At 31.7% G+C, this 14,525-nt stretch overlaps 1 protein-coding gene and 2 long non-coding RNA genes across 3 annotated transcripts; 1 reads left to right on the forward strand and 2 right to left on the reverse strand.

The window, feature by feature from the left end:
- The first annotated feature begins 481 nt into the window (after positions 1-481).
- Positions 482-12,377, forward strand: LOC111716389 (uncharacterized). The gene is made up of 13 exons (XM_023491834.1): positions 482-558; positions 1,250-1,313; positions 1,922-1,982; positions 2,220-2,295; positions 4,052-4,090; positions 5,571-5,672; positions 6,173-6,263; positions 9,099-9,150; positions 9,267-9,314; positions 9,491-9,558; positions 10,005-10,182; positions 11,276-11,349; positions 12,119-12,377. Exons 1-13 carry the CDS (start codon positions 485-487, stop codon positions 12,128-12,130), a joined length of 939 nt encoding a protein of 312 aa, XP_023347602.1. The 5' UTR covers positions 482-484; the 3' UTR covers positions 12,131-12,377.
- On the reverse strand, positions 1,205-1,885 carry LOC111716390 (uncharacterized). Its single transcript, XR_002768474.1, has 2 exons — positions 1,644-1,885; positions 1,205-1,428 (listed from the first exon to the last, which is right to left on the reverse strand). It is a non-coding gene; the product is annotated as an uncharacterized LOC111716390 (long non-coding RNA).
- LOC111716392 (uncharacterized) lies at positions 6,909-7,417 on the reverse strand. Its single transcript, XR_002768475.1, has 2 exons — positions 7,287-7,417; positions 6,909-7,094 (listed from the first exon to the last, which is right to left on the reverse strand). It is a non-coding gene; the product is annotated as an uncharacterized LOC111716392 (long non-coding RNA).
- Positions 12,378-14,525: the final 2,148 nt, after the last annotated feature.

The following is a 14,525-nucleotide window of genomic DNA, read 5'->3' on the forward strand; positions in this document are numbered from 1 at the left end:
CCCCTCAGGGTTAAAAAAAATTTCTAGTCCTAAATACTTAAACAGTCATTTATTCTGTAAGTTTTTGTATTCTTTGTTTGCACTGAGAGATATGTCAGACTAAAATATGTGGTTTGGGTCCATTCCTTGCTGAGCTTTAGGGGGGTTACAAATGTATAGCTTTAAGAAAACCATCCTTATAAATTCCTATATTATTAAAGGGGAGAAAGATGATTGAAAGCATATCCTAATCCTTGATTTTTTTGTCATCTCCCACTGGTACAGATATTACTAAATTTCTTTTCAAGAGATTATTTTATCGTGAACAGAGAAGTATGTTTTCAGTTGGGTTTAACCACTAAACAGCCAGGGGTCAACAACCTTGTTTACAGTGACTGTCTGAGTAATTATTAAGTGACCCTGCACGCTTTTAAAATGTAATTTAAGTTTTTGAAAATTGAAAAGCGTAAAAAATTATCTTAGATGCAAATTTTCCAGAAAAAAGATGAAATTTTTTTTATTTCTAGAGTTAATAAACTTTTGTCACGGCTACATTCTTTATCCATTCTTCTTTGAAAGGTAAACCAAAAAAATAATTTGAATATTGGGAAATTTTTATTTAACAACAGCAAAGTTGTAAAATCTATGGTTTCAAGGGGGTTTTTAGGATAATGTATTTATTTGAAGATTTTCAGAAATTTCGCGAAAAATCTTGCGAAATACGAAAGAAAATGTTCGCATTTTTCGAATTTTTTCGCGAACATTTTTGTTTGCTTGAAACCCTATTCAAGAGTAAAACTTTTTCTTATGAAATGTTTCACCAAATAAAATTTATGAACTAGGCGTTTCAAGCTGCAAACGCTGTAATGCCCGATTTACAACGGTGCCCTTAACAGGTTTGTTGACAAATATGAATTAAACATCCATGTTTTTCTTACTTTCAATGTCATATTTTCATTTGCGGTTTCTCTGCAAAAGTGACTTGCGTTTTTCTGGCTTATATTAAGCAAATGAGAAGTTTACAGAAATAAACACTTCATGATTCAGAAAAACGACGGTATGATCCACATTTTTAATCAGATTAAGCTTTCAAGGGTAACATTGTAAATCGGGAATTGCTTTCTTTGCATGGTCGGAGAGTCACTTAAAGTTATAAGCTTACATAATTTGCATAATGGAATAATTAGGCAACTTAAAAGAGACGATGTTAGCCTGAAGCCCTTCAAAATAATTAAAAATAATTTATTAACATCTTTCTAATTATTTAAAGAACTGTTGGAGAGTGTCCAGTAAGTAAACCAGGATCTCATGGAGGAGAAGCAACTATGTTTCAGGTTTTAAAGATATATTTAACTTTTAAAAATCAGTCTGGGCTTGGAGAAATGGTATTTAGGTGAAATACAATCCTCGATAGTAACGGTGCTCTGGTTGATGCCAAACGGGTACAATCTATAAAAGATTTAAATTTTATTAAAATATTTTTCTATAAAATACAATATGCAGAAAAAGGAAAATATACAGGATTAGTTACTAGAATAAAATCGTTTAAAAGCTGAAAAAAATGCAACAATCTACAACGTGGATAAATCAGTTTTAATTTAAACAATTCAAGGATACAAAACTCATTTATCATATAGAAATAATGTAGAAAGCCTAATTAATACCTTAATGCACTGTAAACAGATCACAACAATACTTTCCGTATCATATCATAGCAAGTTTAACTGAGTCTGAGTCTGACAACAATGGCGGACACAGTACAGATTTAAGTTAAAGTTTACAATTCTAAACTGGTTTCGGTTCGTTACTACAGACTCGATCACCCCCTCAACTTCTGGGGTTTCACATCTTCAGTGTGGAGAGCTCAGGGGCGGCAAATTTAGATCAAAATGATTTCATCGCATAACATTAGTTCTGCATTACTTATTTTTATTTATTTTAGGAGCAATGGGTGCACGGAAAAACTGGTGCTTGTGGTTTTAATAAGCCAAATTCTAAACTAGGTGAGTCAAAATTTAAATCTGCAAAAGATCTCATTTTTATTTTCACAAGATACACTTCATTTGTTATTACTGATAAGAAAAAACAACTGGAGCCTTATTCCACTTAAAACTGTATATTTAAACTTTAGATTAACAAGATATTTGTATTAGGGTGAAAATATTAATAACAACTTTCAATTAAACTTTTCCGCTTGTCAAAAGTTTTGATATGTCAGTCTGTATAATAATTTGTTCTAGCCGAGGGGTTCTTTGCAGCTGTAGGCGCAGGGGACTGGGATTCTGGATTTGGTTGTGGCAACTGCGCAAAACTAAGGAATCAATCAATTAATATTTCCAGAAAATTGTAATGTCTAAAATACAGGGTATACGATCAAGGATTAGAGATCAGAGAAGATAGAACAGATATCATGGGTTGCTTCCATGGAGACTAATTTCAGACTCAAGCTTTCAGATATAAGTTGCAACTAATTTACCACACTTTTGGGACTATTAAGCAAGTTTAATATTGTATTTGGCCGATTTTCATGATTGGAATTGGGGGATTGGCAGAATTTGATCAGACTCAACATAAGACTGATTCTCCATTAAAACCAACCAAGGTTGGTTTTATTTTCATTGAACCTAACTCCTGAAGTAGAGCCTAAGATCTGACAGCTATTGATAACATGACACAAGCTGTGGTAAGATGATTCAAAAGTTGGGTCTAAGATTGAGTCTTAAATTTAGGTCTGAGGAATTAACGCTATAAAGGCAGGAGGGTCTGAATCTATGTATGGCCTGTGGGGGGGGGGTCCCACGCCCCTCCCTAGTAAATAGGTATTTAATAGAGAATAGGTATTTAATAAATACTGCATCAAATCCCATTGTTATAAGCCTGAACACACCTAGATAAATTACGCTGTACATTGACTTTAAATCTAAATGCGCTTGCAAATAACTACGCTAAACTTTTATTGTAACTTTAATAGGTTGGGCACTAGGAAGGGTTGAAAAAATGCCAAATAAAAGTGTCAAATGTAAAAAATAAATCTTATTTTAAACAGATATCAAACACATGTTTCTACATCCATTTTTTAAAGGCTGTTCAAACATATAATTTTTAGATCTGTAGCTTTAGTCACAAGAACGTTATGGCTATTTTATTTTTTTTTTTACACATACCAGACTTTTTACCGCCCTACCCAACCCAATGCATTAAAAAAACATACTTTTACAAAAAATCCTTTAAATTACTTTTTGTTAAAAGTCACAAAATTTAAGGTGATGGTGTCAAAATGAGAGTGCTAGGACCAACAAATTATAGGGAGTCGCCAAACGCCCCACTCTCCCAGCCTGTTTATAGGGTTAAGACTCAACCCGAAGCTTCTAAATTGAAGGCTCTGACCTGGTTTGATTTTGATTAAGAAACAGTCTGAATGTTCAGTCTTCTAATCAATTCACTCAAATATGCCAACTCCAACCATGAAAATCCCTCAAATATAATTTTAATTTGGTTTCAAACACCAAACTCTGTGAAAAGTTAGTTTCAACTTGAATCTGAAAGGATTATATTTATAAAGTAAACAATTTGACAAAATAAATGTCAGACTTGAGATCAATAAATCAGCACACCATACTATATCATGTGTACTTTTGAAATACAAATTTAAGGATTTGAATTGAACACTTGCAACAAACTCTAATGTTATGATCCTTATATATCATCTGTTCAACCTGATCCCAGGATTTAAAAAATTCGGGAAAATGACAGCGTAGACCTGAAGCCAAAGCTTTTAAATAGCAGGCTCAGGTTAACTACCATCCTTTGTTCATCACCCTGTATTTACATTTTTGATTTAAAGGAATTGAGTCTTTGCCACAAACGCCGATTTTCTAGTCCCTTTATCTTTTCAATCCAATAACGCAGACCTTATATATTTCAAGCTATGAATCCTGTTAGGTCAGATTATCTAAGTTTGAAATATCAAAGTTATACGCTATCAGGTTGCAAAGATATAGGGATTAGAAAATTTAAGTTTGTGGCGGAAACTCAATTCCTTTTATTGTATTATCACATTGATTAATTCTAGATACAAGGGAAGAAGCGTTGTAGTTAATATTGTAGATAGGTAAATCAATGAGAATTGAACATTTCACAACTAAATATTGTCTCATGGCACATAGGGCCCATGCAGATTGAATGAAGGTAGACATTTTATGAAGTGACTTTTCATTCATTAAGCGGCCTTTAACAATAGTACCCTTTTTTGTCTGATAAAAGATGCATGAAAAATTCTTTTTTTTAACAATTGTGGTTTTTCTACATATAAAACTCTGGGAGGTCTATGGGGTATTGTGTGATTCACATATGTCACTCTTGGAATAGAGAGTCACTTTAAAGGAAGGGTTTGCAAAAAAATTAAAGGGGGTATAGGCTGATATCGAATTGAATTCGATATTAATAGTTTCTAATTTTGCTTCTATCTGATAAGTCTTTAAAGAGAAAATAGCTAAAAACATCTTATATAAATATAAATTTACAATGTGAGTGGAATAATGCAACTCTGTGAATTTTTAAGGACACTACGCTCTTAGTATAAGACGTCTTTAACAACTTCTCCTTATAGACACAATAGATAGGAGTAAAATTATTAGCAACCAATACCCAATTCAAAGTGTGAAACGAAAAGTGTGACGCTAGAGAACTGTTTTATTTTTAAACTTCCAGCAGAGGGGACCTGGATGCCATGTTATTTTTAGTTATACCACTCTCAGATATCACCTTTACACATATCTTTATACTTGAGATGATTTAAAAACATAAGATGTCCAATACTGACATCATTGGGGTATCCTGCGTTTGATTAAAGGGAGTGTTCGCGAAAAATAAAAGGGGGTATAGGCTTAATGCGATAATAAAGCGCTTTTGATCGCTACTAATCTTACTTCTATCTGTTGCGTCTATAAGGAGAAAATTGATAAAGACGTCTCATACCGAATAACATGGCGTCCATACAAATTGAGAAAATTGCAACATACGACTTAGACCGTAAAAAAATCAAATTAATATCAAACAAATCATTCAGATATTACAACCTATAGTCATCGATTATCTTTCGCCACATTTGTATATATTTGATATTTCATACTAGTTTTGATTTTGTTTTTTAATATAATATTTAGCTTACAACTTCTTTTCAAACATTCCTGGAAAATATGAAAATGTCGTCTTCATTACCAAAAATCCTCAAAACAGGAATAAATGTTTTTATAAGTAACTCTCAGATCAAAACAATTAAAACATATTATAAAAAAATTAACTATATACAAATGTTTCGAAAGATAATCGATGACTATAGGTTGTAATATCTGAATGATTTGTTTGAAATCAAATTGATTTTTTTACGGTCTAAGTCGTATGTTGCAATTTTCTCAATTTGTATGGACGCCATGTTATTCGGTATGAGACGTCTTTAACAATTTTCTCCTTATAGACGCAACAGATAGAAGTAAGATTAGTAGCGATCAAAAGCGCTTTTTTATCGCATTAAGCCTATACCCCCTTTCATTTTTCGCGAACACTCCCTTTAAGTGAAATTTATGATTAAGATGCTGGGGCTGTTCTAACGGTTGGTTTGATATGGGAGGTCCTGCTTGGAGAGAACTAACTGGAGGTGAACCTCCAGGACACATCTATGGAGTTGAATCCAGGTAGCAAGCCTATTATACACAATTCCAGTACACACAAGTCCAAAATGTGAAGAACCATCGTTTACTTCAGCATGTTTTACACATTTGTAGCATGCTTGACTTGTAAAGGGCAGTGCACTGTTGAAGGCAGGACAACCCATAAAGCTTCCGACCCACAATTGTCTCACAAACATGATTTCGCAGCAGCGTGCTTACCTGTATCCCTTCCTGTCCGCACCCAATTTGTCTTCCAGCAACTTTTTAATGATTATTTCCTTCTTAAAAATAATATTTTGCACATACCTGCTGATGTTAATCTTCTAAACTTCTTGCGTGCTATTTGATTTAAAATTATTTAAATATATCTATCTATATATCACCAATTCAAATCCTTCCTTAATCTTTAAATTTGAATTGGTGGTTTGAATTTAAACCGTCAGTTGGTAGATCAACGACATAGCTCAAATTCATTAAATTCCGTCCCAGAAGTTTTGGGTCATCTTATTAATACTCTTCTTCAGCTGGATTGAGTGCCCTGAGTCTCTGACTGGTGGCTCTAATCTCAATATTTATGTCAAGCCAGGCAGTCATCCCTGGGATGCTAGATTCCAGGTACACATTAACCCTACAGACTGGGGATATAAAGTGTTGGACTGTGGGGTTATGCAGTACAATACATAAATGTCCAGATGTTCAGTAATCTTTGGGGGGGATTTTGAAGATTCACTATCGAAACTTTCTCTTGTTATCTCATTATCTTTACTTCAGTCTTCAATTAATCAAACATGTATTTTCAAAACTGTTTCAAATAGTTGTTTTCCTTACAAAATGCGAAACGGAAAACCAAAACAAAATGAAAATAATTGGGCCCCTGCAAGGCCAAATTGTGTAACCTCAAATAATTACCTACAATAAAATACAGAAATGCATTTTTTCAAATTTAGATGACCACAGTACTTGGCCAAACACATAAGTAAATGCTTGGTATCTGTGTAACCACAAAATATAAGTAATTACCGACCATAACATAAAAAAAATGTGCACATTAAGGTGGCCCTAGCACTTGACCAACAATCCTATCCTTCTAAATTTTAAACCTTGATTATAAAAACTTTTAACTCTTTTCTCTCGTAAGTCGTAGTTCCTTAAAACCTTCATGGTCCTTTCTTCTAAAAATGCAGTATCAGAGGGGGGGGGGGGCACAGCCCTTTCTACAAGAAACTACCAAACTTTTAATAGCAAAAAAAATAATAAAAATTAGTTCAATTGTTTATTTCATTAGCTATTTAGAATTGATTATTTGAAAGTTATTCGTGTTTTTAAACAGAATAAGCTCAGTATTTTTGTGCCTGATTCCAGAATTGGAATTTTTTCAAAGCTAGAGGTGTAAAATACTTCTGTTGTCTGTTCTTCAACTTTTCTCTTGTTGTTGGCTGAAACAAACTAAAAATGCAATGTCTTAAATTAGCAAAATTCAGCACAAATATTAATTGTCAAAAAAATATAGAAGAAAAAATACTAAGATATTTATTCACGTTGCCATGTTATACCCAAAATCATGAAATTGTGAGTAAAAATACGGGATAAAAATTCTTTCACAATTTAACAAACGTTTTAATGAATTTCTAGTCATACCTGACTCAGGAGGAAAAGATAGGTATATCAGAAATCCTCTGTAGGAGAACAGAACTCATCTGAGGCAGAACAGAACTCCTCTGAGGTAGAACAAAAATTCTCTGAGGGAGCGGGAAAAGTGGAAGGCTGTTCATGACTGAATATGAATGAACTATTAAAATACATTTTTTAAACAATTTCATTTTAAACCCTCCCGATGATATTCAGATATTGAAGCCCCCCGTTGTTCTATAAGTGCATTACGGATTCATACTACATTAAGTGAAATTCAACATATTTTAAGGAATACAACAATATCTTTTAATTTTAAAAGTCTTTAGAATCGTGATAACTCCTAAGTGTATGGAGGGCTTTGGGTATTTAGGAAAAGTCAGAAAATTTCAACAACAATTTCGATACTTTTTGAGTTATGTAAAAAAAACTACAAGGGGGGTGAAAATTGACCCCCCCAACCATCCAGCAGGAATAGGTTTAAGCTACATACAGTGATTACCAGAGAACTCAGGAATAGTAAGACGATTTTGAGAATCAAGTTTTAATTTTAAAAAGTTCAATAACCATGAAACACAGCAATTTGTGAAAACAGACAGATTTCACAAAAAAAGTAATTTTTCAAGTATCTGGTAAAAATATTTGCTTTGTAACATCATCGAATACACTTAAGTATTGATATAATTTCGTCTTCATATTTCATTGTTTTCTGGTTATCACTGTATATAAAAGTTACATTTTGGAAAAATCATTGTGATAAGTAAAAATAAAATTAGTTGTCACATGTTTTTATTTGTCAACAACAACAAAAATGTTATTTTTAACATGTTTCAGGACTTTTAAGGGGGGGGGGGGTCGCCCCCAACTAGACCCTTAATAAATTTAAAGCAGCCAGCCTTCATAGGGTTGAATGAAACTACATAATCTGAGCCCAAAACTTAAGACAGGGTATCGTTCTGAAAACTAGTTCTAAAACCCGGGTTTCACGAATGGGGTTAGGTAGTTTTAAGAATATTAATATTTTTGTTATGAAATATTATTTTATTCAGTTTGTTTATATTCTTAATTTTTTTTTGATTCTCTTAAATCAAAATCTACACAAATGTTAAGACCCCAAGAAGGAAACTCGGGAGTTTTGTTCAACGATACTCTTTTAAATTTCGGGCTCTGTTATTCTATAGTATATATATTCTGAGATTTATGTTCAGCCTGTAGGAATTTGATAATTGTGTTTGAGATTATTTGAAGAATATTTATGTTCAGCCCGTAGGAATTTGATAATTATGTTTGAATTTATTTGAAGAGTATTTATGTTCAGCTCTGTAGGAATTTGATAATTGTGTTTGAGTTTATTTTAAGAGTATTTATGTTCAGCTCTGTAGGAATTTGATAATTGTGTTTCAGTTTATTTTAAGAGTATTTATGTTCAGTCTGTAGGAATTTGATAATTGTGTTTGAGTTTATTTGAAGACTGTATTTTTGTTCAGCTCTGTAGGAATTTGATAATTGTGTTTGGGTTTATTTGAACAGTATTTATATTCAGCCTGTAAGAATTTGATAATTGTGTTTGAGTTTATTTGAACAGTATTTATGTTCAGCTCTGTAGGAAATTGATAATTGTGTTTGAGTTTATTTGAAGAGTATTCATGTTCAGCTCTGTAGGAATTTGATAATTGTGTTTGAGTTTATTTGAAGAGTATTTATGTTCAGCCTGTAGGAAATTGATAATTGTGTTTGAGTTTATTTGAAGAGTATTCATGTTCAGCTCTGTAGGAATTTGATAATTGTGTTTGAGTTTATTTAAAGAATATTTATGTTCAGCCTGTAGGAAATATTGCTCCAGTTACATCTATGAGTATTGATATTGGATCAGGTTAGACTTTTATAATAAAAACAAATAAAGAGAAATTTGAACCATCTAAGGAATTGATTCTATTGATTTTAATTGATATTAAAATAATGACATTATGTAATAAAATAAAATTTTAGGATGGCGTGAAATGAAGAAATGTGAAAACTTTATGTTTTGTAAAGCAGGAAAACAATTTTCATGGTTTCACAGTTAATTCTTGACTTCTTTTAATTTCTTTTAATTATGAAATGTCACTGAAAAAGTTCCCTGAACATTTTAGATGCAATTTAGATATAAAATTTGTAAGTTAAGATTTTGTTAGAATTTTTTGTTTTAACTAATTTTTGGAAATGTTGAAAAGCTGGAGGCACTATTCCTGCAGTTTACAAGCTACGTGTTTCTTCACTAAATGTCAATATAGAGATTCAGGTATGATCCAGTGAGACATAAAACTATGTGACAGGAAGACGACATGTAAGCAATATTATTTGTATTTAATGTTGTTATAAAGCTAATAGATTGCCAGTAACTAGAAAATCAAATTAATAAGTGAAATTTTCTGTACACACTGCACAACAAAAGATATTAAGAATATACAAAAAAAGCGTGAACGGACAGAAAATAACTAAATCGTTGTAAATGCTTAAACTATTAAACTAACCTTTAACGAACAGCTTAAAAAGTACAACGCGCCCTGCGCTAAAATAATTAGGTCATTTCAGACAAGCACATTAAAAAATGAACAAAAATTTACAATATGCTTGATTTAGGATGAAAATACTTTATTTGTGAACATATGTTGCTTTGAGGTGACCGAAAATTACGCTTGTCCCTTTAAGGAGTCAGAAATAACAAAAATTTAAATGTGTTTTAAGCTCTCTGGTATTCCTGAAGGGCAGTATATTGACACGCGGCAGAACAATGGCGGACCAGATTGTAATCCGCCAAACCAAATAATCATAAATCCATCAACTCATGTTTCTACACAATCTCCAGCTGTTTCCACACAACAGCCAACACCTCATACCACTACAACCCAAACTGTCGTCGTCGGTAAAAATATTATTAATCATAAAAAGTACATGCTGTCCCACGAAATGCATGACATTTAGTTAATAGTTAATTTTAGTTTAAAAAATCTTTTTCTTTGAAATCAATTTTTATATATAACATGACTCCCATATAATATTTTTATTGATCTTTGGTATCAAACAACTTAACAAATTATGGAAAAAGACATTCTAAACTATTCACCAACTGTCATGTTTCGTGGGACACCCTGTAGGATCCATAAACTACAGAACAGGATGAACCTGACTATACAATTTTATACAATTTTAAAACAAATAGTAATCCAAATCCTAAATTTTTCAAAATGGGCTCCGTACTTTTGAAAACCATAGGAGAAAAAAAGATGTATATTATTTTGAGATATCCCCCCATGCATAAAAAAAAACAATCATTTAGTACAATATTTTAAAAAGTTATTAAAATACAACCAGCTGAACATGACATTATATGATTGTATAAAGACAATTGTTGTATTTTAAAGAGGAGAAATTCAACAATAAGATGTCGTCATTTTTCTGGTTTAAAACGTGTTTAATTCTAAAACTTTCCTCAATTGTTTCTTAAGCAGAAATCCGTAGGTCACTTCCTAGAGAAAATGGGTCAAAAATAACCAATTTTTAAAGAGAAATGAGGGATATTTTATACAGTCTATAAATGGAGAGTACCTTGAAATAATGTCTACTATCCCTTTAAGTGTGGACTAATTATCGATTAAAGGGACTGTCTCCCTAATTTGAAATGACCCGATCCATGTCCAATGATTGCCACCCTTATATAAACTTTTTCTGATCAACATTCTGAAAGATATTGTCGTTTTTCTTGGTTTGAAAGTATTTAATTCCGATAATTCCTATATGTTTTCCTGCAGTAAAAATGGACAAGTCACTTTTGTAGAAAACCCACACTTGAAAATAAACAGTTTTTAAAATTATAGATATATATTTATATCAGACAAAGATTTTAAGGGTACCGTTGTGAATCAACCATTGGCATCTTTGCTTGGAGGGTCGCTTGAAATTACGCTTACAGTCCCTTTAAAAAATTGGAATGAAAGTCTAAAAAGTACATATTATAGGCCCAGGAAACTGTTCTGAAGATGGATTATTTCCGGATCCTGGGAGTTGCAAGGGATTTATTAAATGTGCACAGGTTGATATTAAAAATAGAATGATTAACTTTACAATCTTTGCAGTAATAACCAGAAAACTCTGGAACTGGAAGTCAATTTTTAGACTCAAGTTATGACTTAAAATAGTCAAATGAACAGGAGGCACAGCAATTGTGCAGTGTTACCAGACCCATTTTGCACTTAATAAGTGCTTTTTTAACGTACTAGAAAAACTGTTGCATAAATGTCGTCTCTCTATTCTACAGTTTAAAATTGTAAAATCAAGAAACTGCAGTTGAACTAGATTTGACTTCTTCTACGCTAAACACTATAGAGAGATACAGTTGTCGGCGATTATATCAAACAATGAAGACGACGTTTTCGTAATAATGCTTTGATATCTAACCTAACAAGCATTTTTTCACATTAATTTAAAAACAAACAAAGAGACGCTGTTAATTGAAAACTTCTCTTTGTTTACATATGTTCATGTGTCTATGGCATGCTGTTGGAAAAATTGGTAGAAATCAAAATTGAAATAGAACGTAGTTTTCATTGTATTAATAATTTACGACGAAGACTGTAGTTCAACTCACTTTACCTAGTTCAGCTAACTTTTGCTATTCACTATTTTCACTGTTTTCAGTATTCTTGACTTAAAATCAATGATTCAGTTTTTTTTTATTCGAGCAAATGTTGTAAACAGATTTTTTCATATCTTTAACCTTGAAAACTGTTTTTAGTTTGACAAATATTTGCACAAAGATGGTTCACTTTAATACATACTTTTATTTAAATTATTTTGTTTAGGGTAATTCATAAAAATGTCCTGCAGTGGCGGTTTGTACTTTGATATAGCAACCTACAATTGCAATTGGCCTTCAGCTACGGATTGTGGAATCCGTCCTTCTTAACCCTAACAATGCCGGGGGCTTCTTGAAGTCCCCCCCCCTTTTGACTTACTCTTATTGAAACTTTTGTCATGTGTATCATAAGTTTTGAAATTTGGAAATGAGTTTTTTCCACAAACTCTAATTTTTAAATCCCTATATCTTTGCAACCCGATGTAGTAGACATTTAATATTTTAAGCTATAAATTTAAAATATCAAAGTTTAACACCATCAGATTGCTAACATAAAGGAATTAGAAAAATTTAGTACTTGGCAAAATTTCAGTTCCTTTAATAAATAATTTATATTCTGAAATTTATTTTTTGCAATTTTTGTTTACAACTAACAAGCTTAACTATTCGAAAATGATGTATACTTCACCTTTCATTTAGCTGCCTTTACCGCTCTAACTCCCTTCTGCTTTTCTATAGCCTTTTACATGTACATTTTAGCACTATAAAGCACTTTGGTTTTTAGAAGTAATTGGCAAAATTCTCATGGAGTGTAAGACCTTTAAATCACAGTGCCCTTGTTGCTCTGTGACCATACTTAATCTGGAATAGACCCAAACTTAACTTGCTTACTAAAAACCTATAATATTCTGCTTCAAACGAAAGTACAAATTCCCAATGCGATCTGCTTATTATGTAGGTACCATCAAATAGGATTAAAATTCCGCAAGATTGAACCAATTACTGGAGGAGGATACTTCACTGTAGAGCGCAGTACAGTTACTTCAATGTTATCCATCACGCTAACTTATTTGATTATTCTTCTGCAAACAGTTGATAAATAGAACTATTTATCAGATCGTTTATCATTTATAACATATTTGAACAGTTTTTTTTCTCATTATATTAGAAAAAAAGCAGAACTTAAAGAACCTGTCAAATCATTCGTTGGGATGTTTAGAAAGATGAAAATTTCCCTGTATGATAATTGAAGGACTGCAGTATGGAAAAATATTATAAAAAAAACTTTTTTGTTTTTGTTTTATACTGTACAAAGAGAAGATGTTCAGAGATAAAGCCACAATTAAAAGTTTAAATAAAAGATGGGCGCGAAGCGCCCTGAAAGCCTAGAAAGAAGGGCGCGAAGCGCCCTGAATTTCTAGTAATTTAAAAATCATTACAGCATTTAGAAATCAAAATATCAATATCATTTGTTCTTACAATATAGATTAAACTAGAAATGCGGGAAACTGTTCGTTTATGATGCTTGAAAATAAATCATTCATATTCTCTAATTTAACCGATAAAATGTGGAAACTTAGATTCTAGAAATAATTCAGAATAAATTGCTACATCGTAGACATGAATAATGATTATAAAACGCAAGAATATTTGTTACTTGGGAGTATATGCTTTAAAGACGTGAGGAGAGGGAAATGATAATTACCAAGATTATATTCAAATTGTGAAACGTTAAATGGTAAAATTGGGATGTTTTAATAAAAGCAAAAACAAGATCTTATTCTATGGGAATCAATGCTAAAAGGAACAGTAGACATAATTCAATGTCTAGCATATAAAGATATATGCATGATTCACAACGGTACCTTTAAAAACTTTTTCGGGAAATGCACATTAAATATTAGTCATTTATATATGAATAAAACCTTCTAACATAAAATTAAAGAAAAAATGAATAAAATGTTATCCATATTTTGATACATTTATTTATTAAAATTTATACATTCTTTTTTTTAAAAATCAGATCGTCAAACATAAACTGAGCAGTTTGTTTCAATGTTTTGACATTTTTTTACTATTTTCCTTCAAGCTTTCATTAAGTTTTTTCAGTTTACTGAAAAACCTTACATTTACAAAAAGTTTTACATCCTCCCGAGGCCATATTTTATTCATTACAGTAACAGTTGAAATTGTTTTTTCGATAGGATCATGTCCTTAGAGACTTTCCATGTAGTTTTTGAAATATTTTCTCATATTTTTCAACTTCCTCCAATAGATCTTTGGATGAATAAAACAAGGATCCTCTGGATTTTAAGTCTATCCAATCATAGTTGGTTTTCTCTTCGCCGACTCTGAAACTTTTGTATGAAGTTTTTTTTTGGAGATAAACCCACATACATCTATTAGAGCTTATTTTGAGGACTTTTTTTGCGCTGGATTTTCCGCACTCATGTTCTTGAAAACAGTTAAGGTTAGCCGTTCTCAAGGAATAAGATTCAAAATAAGTTGTATTTTATTTAACCTTGGAAAGAAGGATTAAAATCGTCTATTAGGAAATTACTCAAAAATAAATTTCCTATATCGATCTGAAAGCCACAATTTTATTTAAATAATTAAGTTGTATCCGCACTATT

This window comes from Eurytemora carolleeae, unplaced genomic scaffold (genome assembly GCF_000591075.1).
Source record: "Eurytemora carolleeae unplaced genomic scaffold, Eaff_2.0 scaffold1175, whole genome shotgun sequence".
NCBI lineage: Eukaryota > Metazoa > Arthropoda > Copepoda > Calanoida > Temoridae > Eurytemora > Eurytemora carolleeae.

What these genes read in the sequence shown, in the direction of transcription:
- LOC111716389 (XM_023491834.1), top strand. Translation starts at nt 485, where the DNA reads ATGAAATTTTTTTTATTTCTAGAGTTAATAAACTTTTGTCACGGCTAC. An exon ending in GAGAAGCAACTATGTTTCAG is followed by an intron (nt 1,314 to 1,921) that starts GTTTTAAAGATA and finishes TATTTATTTTAG; the next exon opens with GAGCAATGGGTGCACGGAAA. An exon ending in GAGTATTGATATTGGATCAG is followed by an intron (nt 9,151 to 9,266) that starts GTTAGACTTTTA and finishes ATAAAATTTTAG; the next exon opens with GATGGCGTGAAATGAAGAAA.